Below are 12,606 nucleotides of genomic sequence, written 5' to 3' on the forward strand. Positions count from 1 at the left end.
GTCGAGCATTTTAATATGGGTTAGTTTTTGCCAACTTGACATGAATTAGGGTCCTGTGGGAAGAAGGCACAGCAGTGGAGGGGTTGCTTCCATCGAGTGGCCAGTTAGCATGGCTTCAGGCATTTTTTTTTTTTTTTTTTTTTATTAATGACTGATATGGGAGGCCCAGGCCGCTGTGGGTGGTGCTACCCTGCACAGGTAGTCCTGAGGTGTACAAGCAGGCTTAGCAAGCCAATAGCAGTGCATCTCTGTGGGTTTTGCTTCAAGTTCCCTTAGCTTCTCTCAGTGGTGGTGTATCTGCTGTAAGGTAAAATACACCTCCTTCCTCCCAAAGGTGTTTTTTTGGTTTTGGTTTTTGGAGACAAGGTCCCTCTATATAGCCTTAGCTGTCCTGAACTCGCTTTGTAGACCAGGCTGGCCTCGAACTCACAGCGATTCGCCAGCCTCTGCTTCTTGAGTGCTGGAATTCAAGGCGTGCGCCACCACACCCAGCTCCCAAGGTGTTTTTGGTCAGTTTTTTATCACAAAGCAAAACTAGGAGGCATCGAACTCTAGGCTGTGTGCTTGCTGGGCAAGTGAGAGAGCTAACTTCTAAAGATCACCAAGACCACAGGTGGAGTAAGTCGGTTTCCTTAAGCACAGAGACAAGTGGCCAGGGAGTGTGTATGTGTGTGTGGGAGGTGTGTGTGTGTGTGTGGGAGGAGGGTGTGTATGTGTCTGTCTGGGTTAAAGTGACAGCATCTAAAGAACAATTTTTTTTTTTTTTTTTTTTTTGGCTGTAGTTTGTGGCTTTTGAACAAGTATATTTAAAGCTAGCCTAAAAATATACATATTTTTTGAGATAGGATCTTGTGTAGCTGAGGCTGGCCTCAGACTGTGTTGTTTGAGGGTGGTCTTACGTGCCTGATCCTCCGGCCTCTAGCTCCCACATGCTTCAGTTACTGATACACACAGCCAGGCCTGGCTTAAAATGATAATCAAGGTGTGTATTGAAACTCATGCCATAAAGTATCCCTACGTAAAGTAAGTAACTACAGAATTTTTAATGAGTTTGCTTTATGAGTTTATTAGATCTATACCTTATTTTCACATGTTTATAGAATACCCCAAGTGTGATCTTTTAAAAAATCAGTGTCTGTACACACACGAGACACATTTGAGCCATGCATGCCCACCATAGCATGCATATGGAAGTCAGAGGACAAGCTTTGAAAGCTGATTGTCTCTAGCCTTTGAGTCTCAGGGATTAAACTCAGTTCAGGCTGGATGGCAAGTTCTTCACTAGCTGAGCTGTCTTGCTGGTCCCTAAATATCTAGGGTAGAATGTTTCAAAGCTCAGTTTAGAGGCTGTAAATCCTGAATCATAACAAAATTAGAATTTAACAATTAGTGGTTGTCAATCACTAATGTCTGGAAAAACTCGGATCCATAAAGAAATACCAAAATGACAGATTTTTTTTTTTTTTTTAACTTTTTTAAGGTGGTAGTGCATGCCTTTAATCCCAGCAGTTGGGAGGCAGAGGTAGGTGGATCTCTGAGTTCAAGGCCAGCCTGATCTATAGGAGACTGTGTCTCAAAAAATTTATTTATTTATTTTTTGTTTTGTTTTGTTTTTTGAGACAAGGGTTCTCTGTGGAACTCACTTTGTAGTCCAGGCTGGCCTCGAACTCACTGAGATCCGCCTGCCGCTGTCTCCCGAGTGCTGGGGTTAAAGTTGTGCGCCACTATTCCTACCTTACCTTACCTCCCGCCAAGCCTTCCTTATGCTCTTCCTACTCTCCTTCAGATTCGTGGCCTCTTTTCCCATCACTTGTTGTTGCATGCATATATGTACTTATATGTACATGTGTGTGTGTGTGTATATATATATATACATATATATACATATACGTGTATACACACACACACACACACACTTAAACATTGCCTGTTGAGTCCATATGCTGTTACTTGTATGTGTGTTTTCAGGGCTGACCATTTAGGGCTGGACCACGGGTAGGTGTGCCCTCTCCCTCCCTCCCAGCGTCCCTCTGAGGCCTGTAGTCTTCTCTGTAGGGCTGAGGCCTCATAGGCTTCTCTCCATCCAGTCTGTCTGTTGGTTCACCCTTGCTCAGCTCACACTTGGGCAGGCATGTACTTGGAAAACTGTGTATCAAACCTACAGAGTGACCTGGCTAGGGAGATAACTTAGCAAAGCACTGGGCACCCACATAAAAATGCTGGGTGTGGCAGTGTGGTCCACGCTTGGGAGCTCAGCACTGCTAAGCTCACACAAGTAGATTCTTGTCGCCAGCCAGCCTAGTCATTGAGCCCCAGGTCCCAGGGATGGAAATGTGTCTCGAAAGAACAAGTAGATGCTTTTGAGAAACAACGTCTGAGGTTGGCCTCTGGCTTCTACATGCCTCCACATGCATTGTGCACACTCACGTGTTCACACTCACATACATGTTCACATGCACATAATCTACACACACACAAAAGCTAGGCATGGTATATGTTTGTAATCCCAGGACTTGAGAAGAGTCCCCAGAAGTTCAAGGCCAGCCTAGGCCACATTGTGAGGAAGTGGGGACCAATAAGCATCCACAATAGCTTTGGGAATTAAGACAATAGGGTACTAAAGCCCAGAAATGAGGAAACAGTAACACATACATTTGAAAAAAGTAAACAATAGAAACAAGTGCCTCACACATCTATGTTAACTCAGAAGTGCAAAAGCTGGTGGTTTCTCTTCTTCTAATGTATATAATTGATAACAGTGGAAGAGAACTAGCTAGGTGGCTACTGATTTATACCCACAATGCCAGCCTCAGGAAGCTAAGGTTAGGTCAAGAGTTCAAGGCTAGTTTTAGCTTATGGAGAGACCCTCTCTAAACAACTAAGGACAGGAAGGAGTCACACCTATGGAAATAATTTTTAACTATATAAACCTTTCAGAGCCCTGAAAGTGGTGGGGAAATTCCAGATTTTACCAAACTCACAAGAGCCTATGTCAGCTAAAAAAGATAGCACCAAACTAGCTCCCAGTTATTGTAAGTGTGCTCATTTTAAAGTTATTTTTTATTTTGACTTGCATGATATTGCTAAGTCAAAAATCCCAGGCTCCAGGCTTGTTTTTGCAAAGGGTCTGGACAGAGGCTGACAGCACACCTCCTGTGCCTTGCAGGAGACTGAAGGTCAGGGAGTTGTCCTCTCACCATGAACAGAGGTGCAGACGCCTCAGAGTAGAGACAGGAGAACAGGATTTGCTCAGACAGTATGGTTCTCTCCAGATTGGAAATATTCTTTTTTGTTGTTGTTGTTGTTTTTGTTTTGGTTTGTTTTTTTTTTTTTTTCCAAGACAGGGTTTCTTTCTCTGTGTAGCTTTGGCTGTCCTGGACTCACTTTGTAGACCAGGCTGACCTCGAACTCACAGCGATCCGCCTGCCTCTGCCTCCCGAGTGCTGGGATTAAAGCTGTGTGCCACCACACCTGGCTGAGAAATTCTTACTTTAAAGTAAAAGGGCAGCGAGAAGCCTCTGGTGAAGGCTTGTTTTGGTGTCACAGACACTGGTTTTCAAAGGAGTTCTTGTTTTCAGGAAACTTTAGATCCAATTGACGAGGTTGCCGCCCTCATCGCAGCCGCCATTCACGATGTGGATCACCCTGGGCGAACCAGCTCATTCCTTTGCAACTCGGGAAGCCAGCTGGCAGTGCTGTACAATGACCTTGCTGTGCTGGAGAGCCACCATGCAGCGCTGGCCTTCCAGCTGACCCTTGAAAATGACAAATGTAACATCTTCAAAAACATGGAGAGGTGAGAACATTGTAAGTTGCCAAGGAGAGGCACCAGGGCTGTCGGCGTAATGACTGCCACTGTCCCCACTGCCTCCTCCCCCTGCAGTGCTGACCACCCACACTGGAGATGAACTGAAGGCCGTGAGCATGCGGAGCACACAGACACTTTACCACTGAGCTACAGTTTTATTTTGAGGCAGTGCCTTGCTGAGTTGCCCAGGCTGATGTATACACCTGCCTGGAACACCCCTGGCCTTCTGTACACAGCACACTTTTTTTTTTTTCCGAGACAGGGTTTCTCTGTGTAGCCTTGGCTGTCCTGGACTCGCTTTGTAGACCAGGCTGGCCTCGAACTCACGGCAATCCGCCTTCCTCTGCCTCCCGAGTGCTGGGATTAAAGGCGTGCACCACCACGCCCGCCCGGCCACAGCGCACTTTTTAACATTGTCTGCTTACAAGTCCTCCCCTGAGGAAGCTGTTCCCTTGATCCTCACACTACGTGCAACTCAGAATTTCTCACTCTCAGGTTCTTTATCAGATGTCACATTTATAAAAATAGGTTTAAGAAATGTTGTGGCTTGGTGAGATAGCACTCGCCTAGTATGTACAGGCTTTGGGTGGTATCCAGTCAGAGGTTTTGCGACAGGGTCTCACTACATGGCTGGCCTTACTTGAAGTCCTCCAGTCACAGCCCTACAAGTGCTGACATCACAGGCATCAGCACCTCCTCCAGCTCAGACTTGGAAACTCCGCAGAGTCTCAGGTGTCTGTCTTAGCTCATCAGTTTATTCTTGGTGTCCCATCTAGGGCCCAATACACAGTAGCGCTCAATGAAGAGAGAAAAAAGTGCCATGAGAAATACTTTAATTTGGATTTTTAAGGATTTTTTTGTTTGGTTTTAGAGACAGGGTTTCTCTGTGTAGCCTTGGTTGTCTTGGACTGTAGACCAGGCTGACCTTGAACTCACAGACATCGGCCTGTCTCTGCCTCTCGAGTGCTGGGATTAAGCCATGTGGCGACCACATCCTGGCGGAAATTTTTATATAGGAATTTTAAAAGAGTATTCTGATTTCATTGAGTTCCCTTGTACCATGTCATATTTGCCTGTATGTATAATTTTCTTATGGAAACTTATAAGACCCTGTCTTAGCTAGGGTTTCTGTTGCTGTGATAAAATCCATGACCAAAAGCAACTCAGAGAGAAAAGAGTTTATTTCATCCAGCACATCCAGGTAACAGCACTCCATCTCTGAGGAGCCTGGGCCATGGAGGAGCATGCTCATGGCTCTCTCAGGCTCCTTTCTTACAGCCCCCAGGACCATTTCCCCAGGGGTGGCTCTGCCCATAGTGAGCTGAGCACCCCCAAATAAAGCATTAATCAAGAAAATGCCCAACAGGCTTGCCCATAGGCCAATCTGCTAGGGGTATTTTCTGGATTAAAGTTTCCTCTTATAAAATGCCTTTGGCTTGTATCAAGTTGATACAGAGCTAGCCAGTGTGAGACCCCACTGACTTTGAATGGCTACAGAGAAAGGGCGACCACAGGGAGGAGGGTTAGCTGGAGAGTCTATTTCATATTCCTTTTGTATTTTTAAATTTTAAATGATATGGATCACCTCTTCCAAAACTAAAAAATTGAGGACATCAAAATAAAACATCGGTCAATGGAAAGGCTATCCAGAAGGTCTGCTACCAAAATTCTCTGGGTCTTAAGGTACCTCCATGCAGGGCATATTGTTAACAAATATGGAGACTGTAGGTTTAAAGAAAATAGTCTTGCTTGGTGCAGTAGCACATGCCCTCGGGATTCCAAGCCTTGGAAGCCTGATACAAGAACGCCATGAGTTTGGGGCCATCCTAGACTACACAGTAAGCCTCTATCTTTAGCTAGATGGAGGGAGAAAGATAGGGAAATGTTGGCATAAGGCTATTGTATAAATCAAATGCTGATTTCTGTAACCCCTATATCTGTTTGCAATTCTTGTTCTGAGAATCTCCTGTCTCAATGTTGTATAAACTCTGCTCCTCAATTGTTCCCTAATATGCCAATAAAGCAGCTTACAGCCAATCGCTGAGCAGGGGAGAGACTAGGGCTGGACTTCCTGCCATCCAAGGGAGGAAGAGTTAGAGGAAGTAAGGGACTCAGCAAGGGATTCAGCCGCCAGCAGAGATGCAGGAGAGGTGAGGAAGATTCAGCTGGAGCACAGGAAAAACTAAAAACAAGTAACTTGGGGGTTTTGGCAAAGATGGAGTCAGGATAATATAGAGGGTTAAGAACAGACTTAAACTGCTCAAGATTGTGCTGTAAAGCTTTATAAATAAATATAACACAGTCACAATTATTTGTGTGACAGCTGGGCTAAGAAACCAACCAAAACAGAGACAGGCCTTTGTTCACCTTCACCACAGGCTGTCCCAGCCCCGTAACTGGGTACAGGGCACTGCTGTGGCACGAAGCTCTAGTGTCCTGCATGTTGTTAGCTGATTGTTAACTTCAGCTTGTGATGTAGGATGTGAACTTCTGCAGCACACATGCATGCTGGGACACGGCTATGTGTAGGAGAGCCTCCTATCCTGCCCTGAGTCAGTAACCGCGGCTGCCTCTGTCGTCGACACAGGGGTGACTACCGAACACTGCGCCAGGCTATCATCGACATGGTCCTAGCCACGGAGATGACAAAGCACTTCGAACATGTCAACAAATTCATCAACAGCTTCAATAAGCCTTTGACAGTACAAGAAAATGAGGTGAGAGAATCTTACTGTGAGGCCTGTACCTGAACTTCACACTCACCAGAGCTGTGAACAGTTCAGGCCTAGCAGGGCCCTTGGTGGGCATGCTGAATTTGGGTTTCCATCTTCATTTCTTTCTATCTTTCTTTTTATTTATTTGTTTGTTTGCTTGCTTATTTATCTATTATTTATCTGTCTAATCAATCACCATCCATTATTTACATGACTAATCTATTATCTGTTGTCTGTCTATCAGCAGGCCAGAGCACTATAGCCCAGGTTGGCCTAGAACTCAGTGATCCTCTTAGCTCCGACTCTCAGGTGCTGGCATTATAGGAATGAGCCATTGAGCCTGGTGAATTTGTTTTTTAATTGGTTTAAAAAATCATTAATGTAAGATGGGCTTGGTGGTGCACTCTTTAATCCCAGCACTCAGGAGGCAGAGGTAGGAGGCTGTGAGTTCGAGGCCAGCCGGGTCTACAAAGCGAGCGAGTCCAGGACAGCCAAGACTACACAGAGAGACCCTGTCTCGAAAACCACCCCCCCCCCCAAAAAAAAAAACCAACCAAACAACAACAACAAATCATTAATGTGCAAAACTCTTGTGGGAAAAGAAATAGAACATGTAAATAGATGTGGAAAGAAGAGTTTTCATATTGGTCTTTTTTTTTTTGACAGGCTCTAAGTGTATAGTCCTGGCTGGCCTGGAATTTAATAAATAGACTAGGCTGTCCTCCCAAATGCTGCTCCTAGAGTGCTCTTAACAGCTACTCCCCAGTGAGTGTGTCCATGGTGGCAGCAGCTGACCTTGCAGAGAGATGGGTGGGAGTTGGAAGGAGCATCTGTTGGGATCACCAAAGTGATAGTATTGTTACCCCTCACTTCTGAATTTGGTGTATGGGGTCCACAACTGCCTAGCACAGGTGACATCAGGCCAGGTAGGAGAAGCCTGCTGTGGAACAGGTGTCCCGTTATTCTGGACCAGCTTCTTGCCCACAGCAAGGGATAGCAGACCTCCAGGCACCGGACAGCTCAGGAGCAGGAGGAGATGAGGGCTCGAGGAGCAGAGCTTCCATTTTGACTCTCGCTAAGCTGGGAGGCACCAGATGAGTCACTCTGAATCCTGCCCTTGTTTTTTAAATATAACAGTAATGATACTTCCCACAAATTCTTTTCATCTGTACCCACAAAAAGAAAAGGGTTTCGTGTCCTTCTGTCTGTCATGGACATTGTGGCAGTATGGGGGTTGTCACTAACGATATCTAGATTCACTGAAAGCTAAGTCTCAAAATGCCAGTCACAGAGTCGTGGGAAGACTAGGCTGTGGGGAGAGAGCTGGTGGGCCACAGAGCTCTGTTGTGAGAAAAGAGAACTCTACTTTTCCAACTCATTTTATTTTTCAGTAAATATCCTAAAAAAGTAATAACCCAGCCTTTGAGTGCTTACCAACAGGGAAAGAGAGAGCAGAAGGGACAGGGCAGAGAACCCAGGAGAGGAAAGAAAAGAAGGGAAGGAGATGGCCAGTCCCGGGGCTCAGAGCATCCAGGTGCCGATGACACCTTCAGCTGTGCAGACCCTGGCTAGCCTGTCTGTGCTCGCAAAGCCTTGCTGCTGAGGTGTCTATCTGGGCTCCGGGCCCATTCTCATTACTTTGATTCTACTCATGGATCAGGAAACTGTCAGAAACCAGCAAGACATAAACACTGTGCTCAAGACCCCAGAGAACCGGGCTCTCATCAAACGAATGATGATTAAGTGTGCCGATGTGTCCAACCCCTGCCGCCCTCTAGAGCACTGCATCGAGTGGGCTGCACGTATTTCAGAAGAGTATTTTTGTCAGGTAAGATGCTGCATCTTAAGTTCTTATACACACACTCAAACACACACACACACATGCACACCCACTCAAATACTCACACAGACAACGCGCGCACACACGCTCACATGCATGCACACACAATACACATACAGAGTTGTGGGGCGGGGGATATCATGAGGCTACGGATTTAAAACTAGGAAAGAGAACTCTTAAAAAAATTGTTTTCATGCCTTTAATCCCTGCACTTGGGAGGCAGAGACAGTCCTGGTCTACACAGGACTACACAGAGAAACCCTTCTAGAAAAGATATTTTAAATATAAAGGACAGACAGATGGTGGACCGACCCATACATGTATGCAAATTATAAACAAGTAGAACAGCCATAGCAATTTCAGATAAAAGACTTCAAGACAACAAGGTACTGCCAGAAATAGTAGGACATTTTCTAATGAGAAAAGCCATAGCCATAAGGTGTGTGCTTGTAATATTGGCAGAATCAAAAGTCATCCACAGTCAGCAACCGATAGAACAGCCAGCCTAAACTAGTGTTTTAGACAGAGATGATTTGAACATTATAGCAGAAATCATCCGGCCTTACAAATTATATGAGAAAGGAAAGGAGGCAGCTCGTTCCTTTCCCAACTCATTTTGAGGCTGTTCTTACCCATTTTCAAAACCCGACAAAGGCAACACCACGGAGCATCACAGTCTGTCTCTCAAGGAGGTCTGTCTCAAGGTTGGCTGAATACTAGGAAAGTCACTTATTTTTATAATTTACCATTCCTTGAATAACAGAGGAAAATCTTAGGATTATTGCTTCAGTTACAGAAAGCATGAAAACTCAGCATCCCTCTGTCACAGGGACTCTGAGCAGGCTAGGAATAGACAGGGTCTCTGTGCAGCCCTAGCTGCCCTGGGTTCCTGAGTGCCGCGACTAAAGATAAGCTAAGGGTGCACCTAACAACCACATGCTATTGCCCTAATAATGGAGACAAGGCGGGGCCTGTTCTTACCACTCTGCTCAACACTGTTGGTCTTTCTATTCACTATACTACACAAGGGAGGGACAAAATGTATAGAAAACAGAAAATAATACATCTTAAAATTTGCAGATAACTTGTTTTGCTTGGTTGGTTTTGATTATTGTTGTTACTGTTGTTGTTTTTGGAAGGTGTGTGTAAAACTTCCCAAAGCATATAATGTTACACTAGTAATTAGGTTGGATTAATAAGATCATATATAAAAGTCGTTGTGTCTTATATACTAACAACCAGAAAGTAAAACTTAAAACAGTGCTATTATTTTAAAACTTAAAACAGCAATAAAAAGCAAAAATTACATAGAAATAAGTTTACTAATAGAAATTAAAAGAGCACATGAATAAATAGGAAGTTATCCTACGTTCAAATATAAGAAGGAGATTTTCCAGTTGGCTCTGGAAAGACAATGTCTATCTATGCAGAGGGAACCACAGCTCCCTGGCTTTAGGCACAGACCCCTGGATTCACAGGAGGATCATTAACCTGACTGGAAAGCTAAGCCACGAGAGTAGAGACTCTCCAGCAGAACCTCCCTAGTGATTTGAAGTGGGCAGATTTAAATAACAGCCGTGGAAGAAAGAAAGTACATTAGATGTTATCAAGGCTTAAGAAGCGATGCCAAAGATGAGTGTGCAAGACGTGTAGAGAGAAAAACTTATATTTTCTGACAAAGGACGGTACCCAGGTTGAGGTAGCCATCACGGTAGTAAGTCAAGCCACCCAGTTAGAAATAAGTAAATATTTCAGTAGCCATTGCACAAACTTTTTGTGCTGGTAAGTACATGAAAAAATACCTTACATCATCAGAGAAATTTTTATAAAACACAATGGAATCCTAGCACATACCAGCAGAAAGGTATAAATTAAAAAACTACCGAGACCAGGTGTGGCTGTGTGCTAATTGGAATCCCAGCACTTGGGCGTTGGGGGCAGGAGGATTCGGAGTTCAAGGTCATCTCAGCTGCATAACTGAGAAAGTGCTACTGTCACTCCGGTAAGCAGATGAGCAGACTGTTGTGTTGTGACACGGGCAACACACAATGTACCCTTGAGATCATACAGGACTTAATTCTTCTTGAAGCTACAGTGGCACTGTTAACACTGTAGGCTGGCATCACCTCGCGGTCTTGTGTGTGGTTAGCCACGTGTGCCCCCGTCCCACCTGGTGCTGACTCCCCTGCTGCTTGAGGCTGACCCTTCTGCCCTCTGCTTCCTGAGCGCTGGGCTTACAGGATCATCATGCTCCATTAATCTGGTTCTGGGGATTGAACCCAGGGCCTCATGTGTGCTAGGCACTCTGCCATCTCACCCCAGCTATAAAGCCCAAGACCTGCAGCTTTTTTGAGACAGGGTTCCGTTGTGTAGCCTTGGCTGTCCTGGACTCACTGTAGACCAGGCTGGCCTCAAATTCCCAGAGATCTGCCTGCTTCTGCCTCCTGAGTGCTGGGATTAAAAGCGTGTGCACCACACCCAGCTCTCCCCACCACCCCTGAAATATCATTTTACTCTGTAGCTCAGCCTGTCCTGGAATTCACTATGTAGCCAGAGCTTGATAGCCATGAACTCAGAGTACTCCTCCTGCCTCAGCCTTCTGCTTCTGAGTACTAAGGCTTTAGCCCCACCACACCCTGTTTCGTTGCTCTGCTAACAGTTTGCTTTTCATGTCGTGAAGCAAGCCTGCGCTTGGGAAAGCCACACAGTCATGTACAGGCTCAACCTGTACGGGATCTTGTCTGGGACTTTTATCAATATCCGAAAGAATACTGGCCTGTAGGGTTTGTTTTCAGTGTCTGTTATTAGGGAGTTTTGGCTTTCTAAAATGAACTAGAAATGTTCTCAGATTTTTTTGTTGTTGTTCTTTGTTTTTTAAGACAAGGCTTCTTTATGTAACCCTGGCTGTCCTGGAACTCTTAAGTGTAGACCAGGCTGTTGTCAAATTCACAGAGACCTGCCTGTCTCTGCCTCCCAATTGCTGGGACTAAAGGCCTGCACCACCATGTTGATTTGTAAATTTTTGTTAGGCTTTATGGGTGAGGCATTTCTCCTGCCTTTTCTCCCCTGGGAGGTTTTAGGACTGGTGCAGTCTCCTAACTAGTTAACAGGTCTATTTATAGCCTTCTCAACAAACAGTACAGCCATAGCTGAGAAGTGGCCGCTAGGCCCGTCCTGGGGCAGGGTTGTGCTTCTGCTTGCTTCTTATGTTACCGGTATGGGCACATGGGGCGTTTGTGGATAGGAGGATGGTAGGTAAGTGACAGGACCTGAGGAACATTACCAAGGAAGCTTCTAGCTACTGAGATGTTTGGGATATCCTCAAGAGCCTCAGTCTGGGAACAGCTTGGTGTCTGGCAGACCAGTTTGCTTGGCTAGTGCTACACTGGCCTCTCAAGGCAGCTTGTGGGGTTGTTTCAGGTACTCCTTATGGGTGGGGCCACTCCATGGCAGGGTGGGGCTTACATCTGAGATCACAGGGTTCTCTGCTTTGCAGACTGATGAAGAGAAAAGGCTGGACTTGCCTGTGATGATGCCAGTTTTCGACAGAAACACCTGCAGCATTCCCAAGTCTCAGATCTCTTTCATTGATTACTTCATCACAGACATGTATGATGCTTGGGATGGTAAGGAACCTAGCACATCTTCCTTAAGGGGGACCACTGATTAAATAGTAAGTAGCATGTGTGCATGTGCATGCAGGGCTTAGACTTTCAAGGTAGAATGGAGAGAAAGAAGCCACCCTGGAGGGCAACAAGCCTGTCAAGTAACAGGTACCCAGAAGAGAAGAGGAGCCCAAGGATGTCCCCAGCTCCTGTGCCCTGAGGGGCTGTGCTCAGGGGCGGGGCTACAGAGATGATGCCTGCAGATGCAGGACAGAGGTGGGCTGAGAGCAGGTTTCTCTATGTTCGTCTCCCCAGTTTGGCATTTTATCACTGCCAACTCCCTTCTGTCCCTCTTAAAATGCTGGGGCCAGGGCACAGCACTGTGTAGGAGGCCCAAATCCCATGCCTATGAAGGACATGAAGAAGCCCAAACCCATAAAGAAAGGCCGTGTGAAGACACGGCATCCCTGTTTCTCTCCCCAGCCTTTGTTGACCTGCCTGACCTTATGCAGCACCTAGACACCAACTTCAAGTACTGGAAAGGACTGGATGAGAGGAAGCTGCGCAGCCTCCGTCCCCCCCCAGAATAGTGTGAGGTCCACAGCTGGCCCGAGGCAGGGACAGCCCCTCACCTGCAGA

General features: G+C 45.8%; 1 protein-coding gene across 1 annotated transcript in view; it reads left to right on the plus strand.

Moving 5' to 3' along the window:
- Pde8a (phosphodiesterase 8A) overlaps nt 1-12,572 on the plus strand; it is a 120,982-nt gene extending 108,410 nt beyond the window's left edge. The window contains exons 18-22 of the mRNA XM_051148819.1: nt 3,579-3,796; nt 6,396-6,525; nt 8,183-8,350; nt 11,859-11,988; nt 12,451-12,572. Coding sequence (XP_051004776.1) covers nt 3,579-3,796; nt 6,396-6,525; nt 8,183-8,350; nt 11,859-11,988; nt 12,451-12,557 — 753 coding nt within the window. The 3' untranslated portion in view covers nt 12,558-12,572. The remainder of the gene's footprint in view (nt 1-3,578; nt 3,797-6,395; nt 6,526-8,182; nt 8,351-11,858; nt 11,989-12,450) is intronic.
- The last annotated feature ends 34 nt before the right edge of the window (nt 12,573-12,606 follow it).

This window comes from Acomys russatus, chromosome 7 (genome assembly GCF_903995435.1).
Source record: "Acomys russatus chromosome 7, mAcoRus1.1, whole genome shotgun sequence".
NCBI lineage: Eukaryota > Metazoa > Chordata > Mammalia > Rodentia > Muridae > Acomys > Acomys russatus.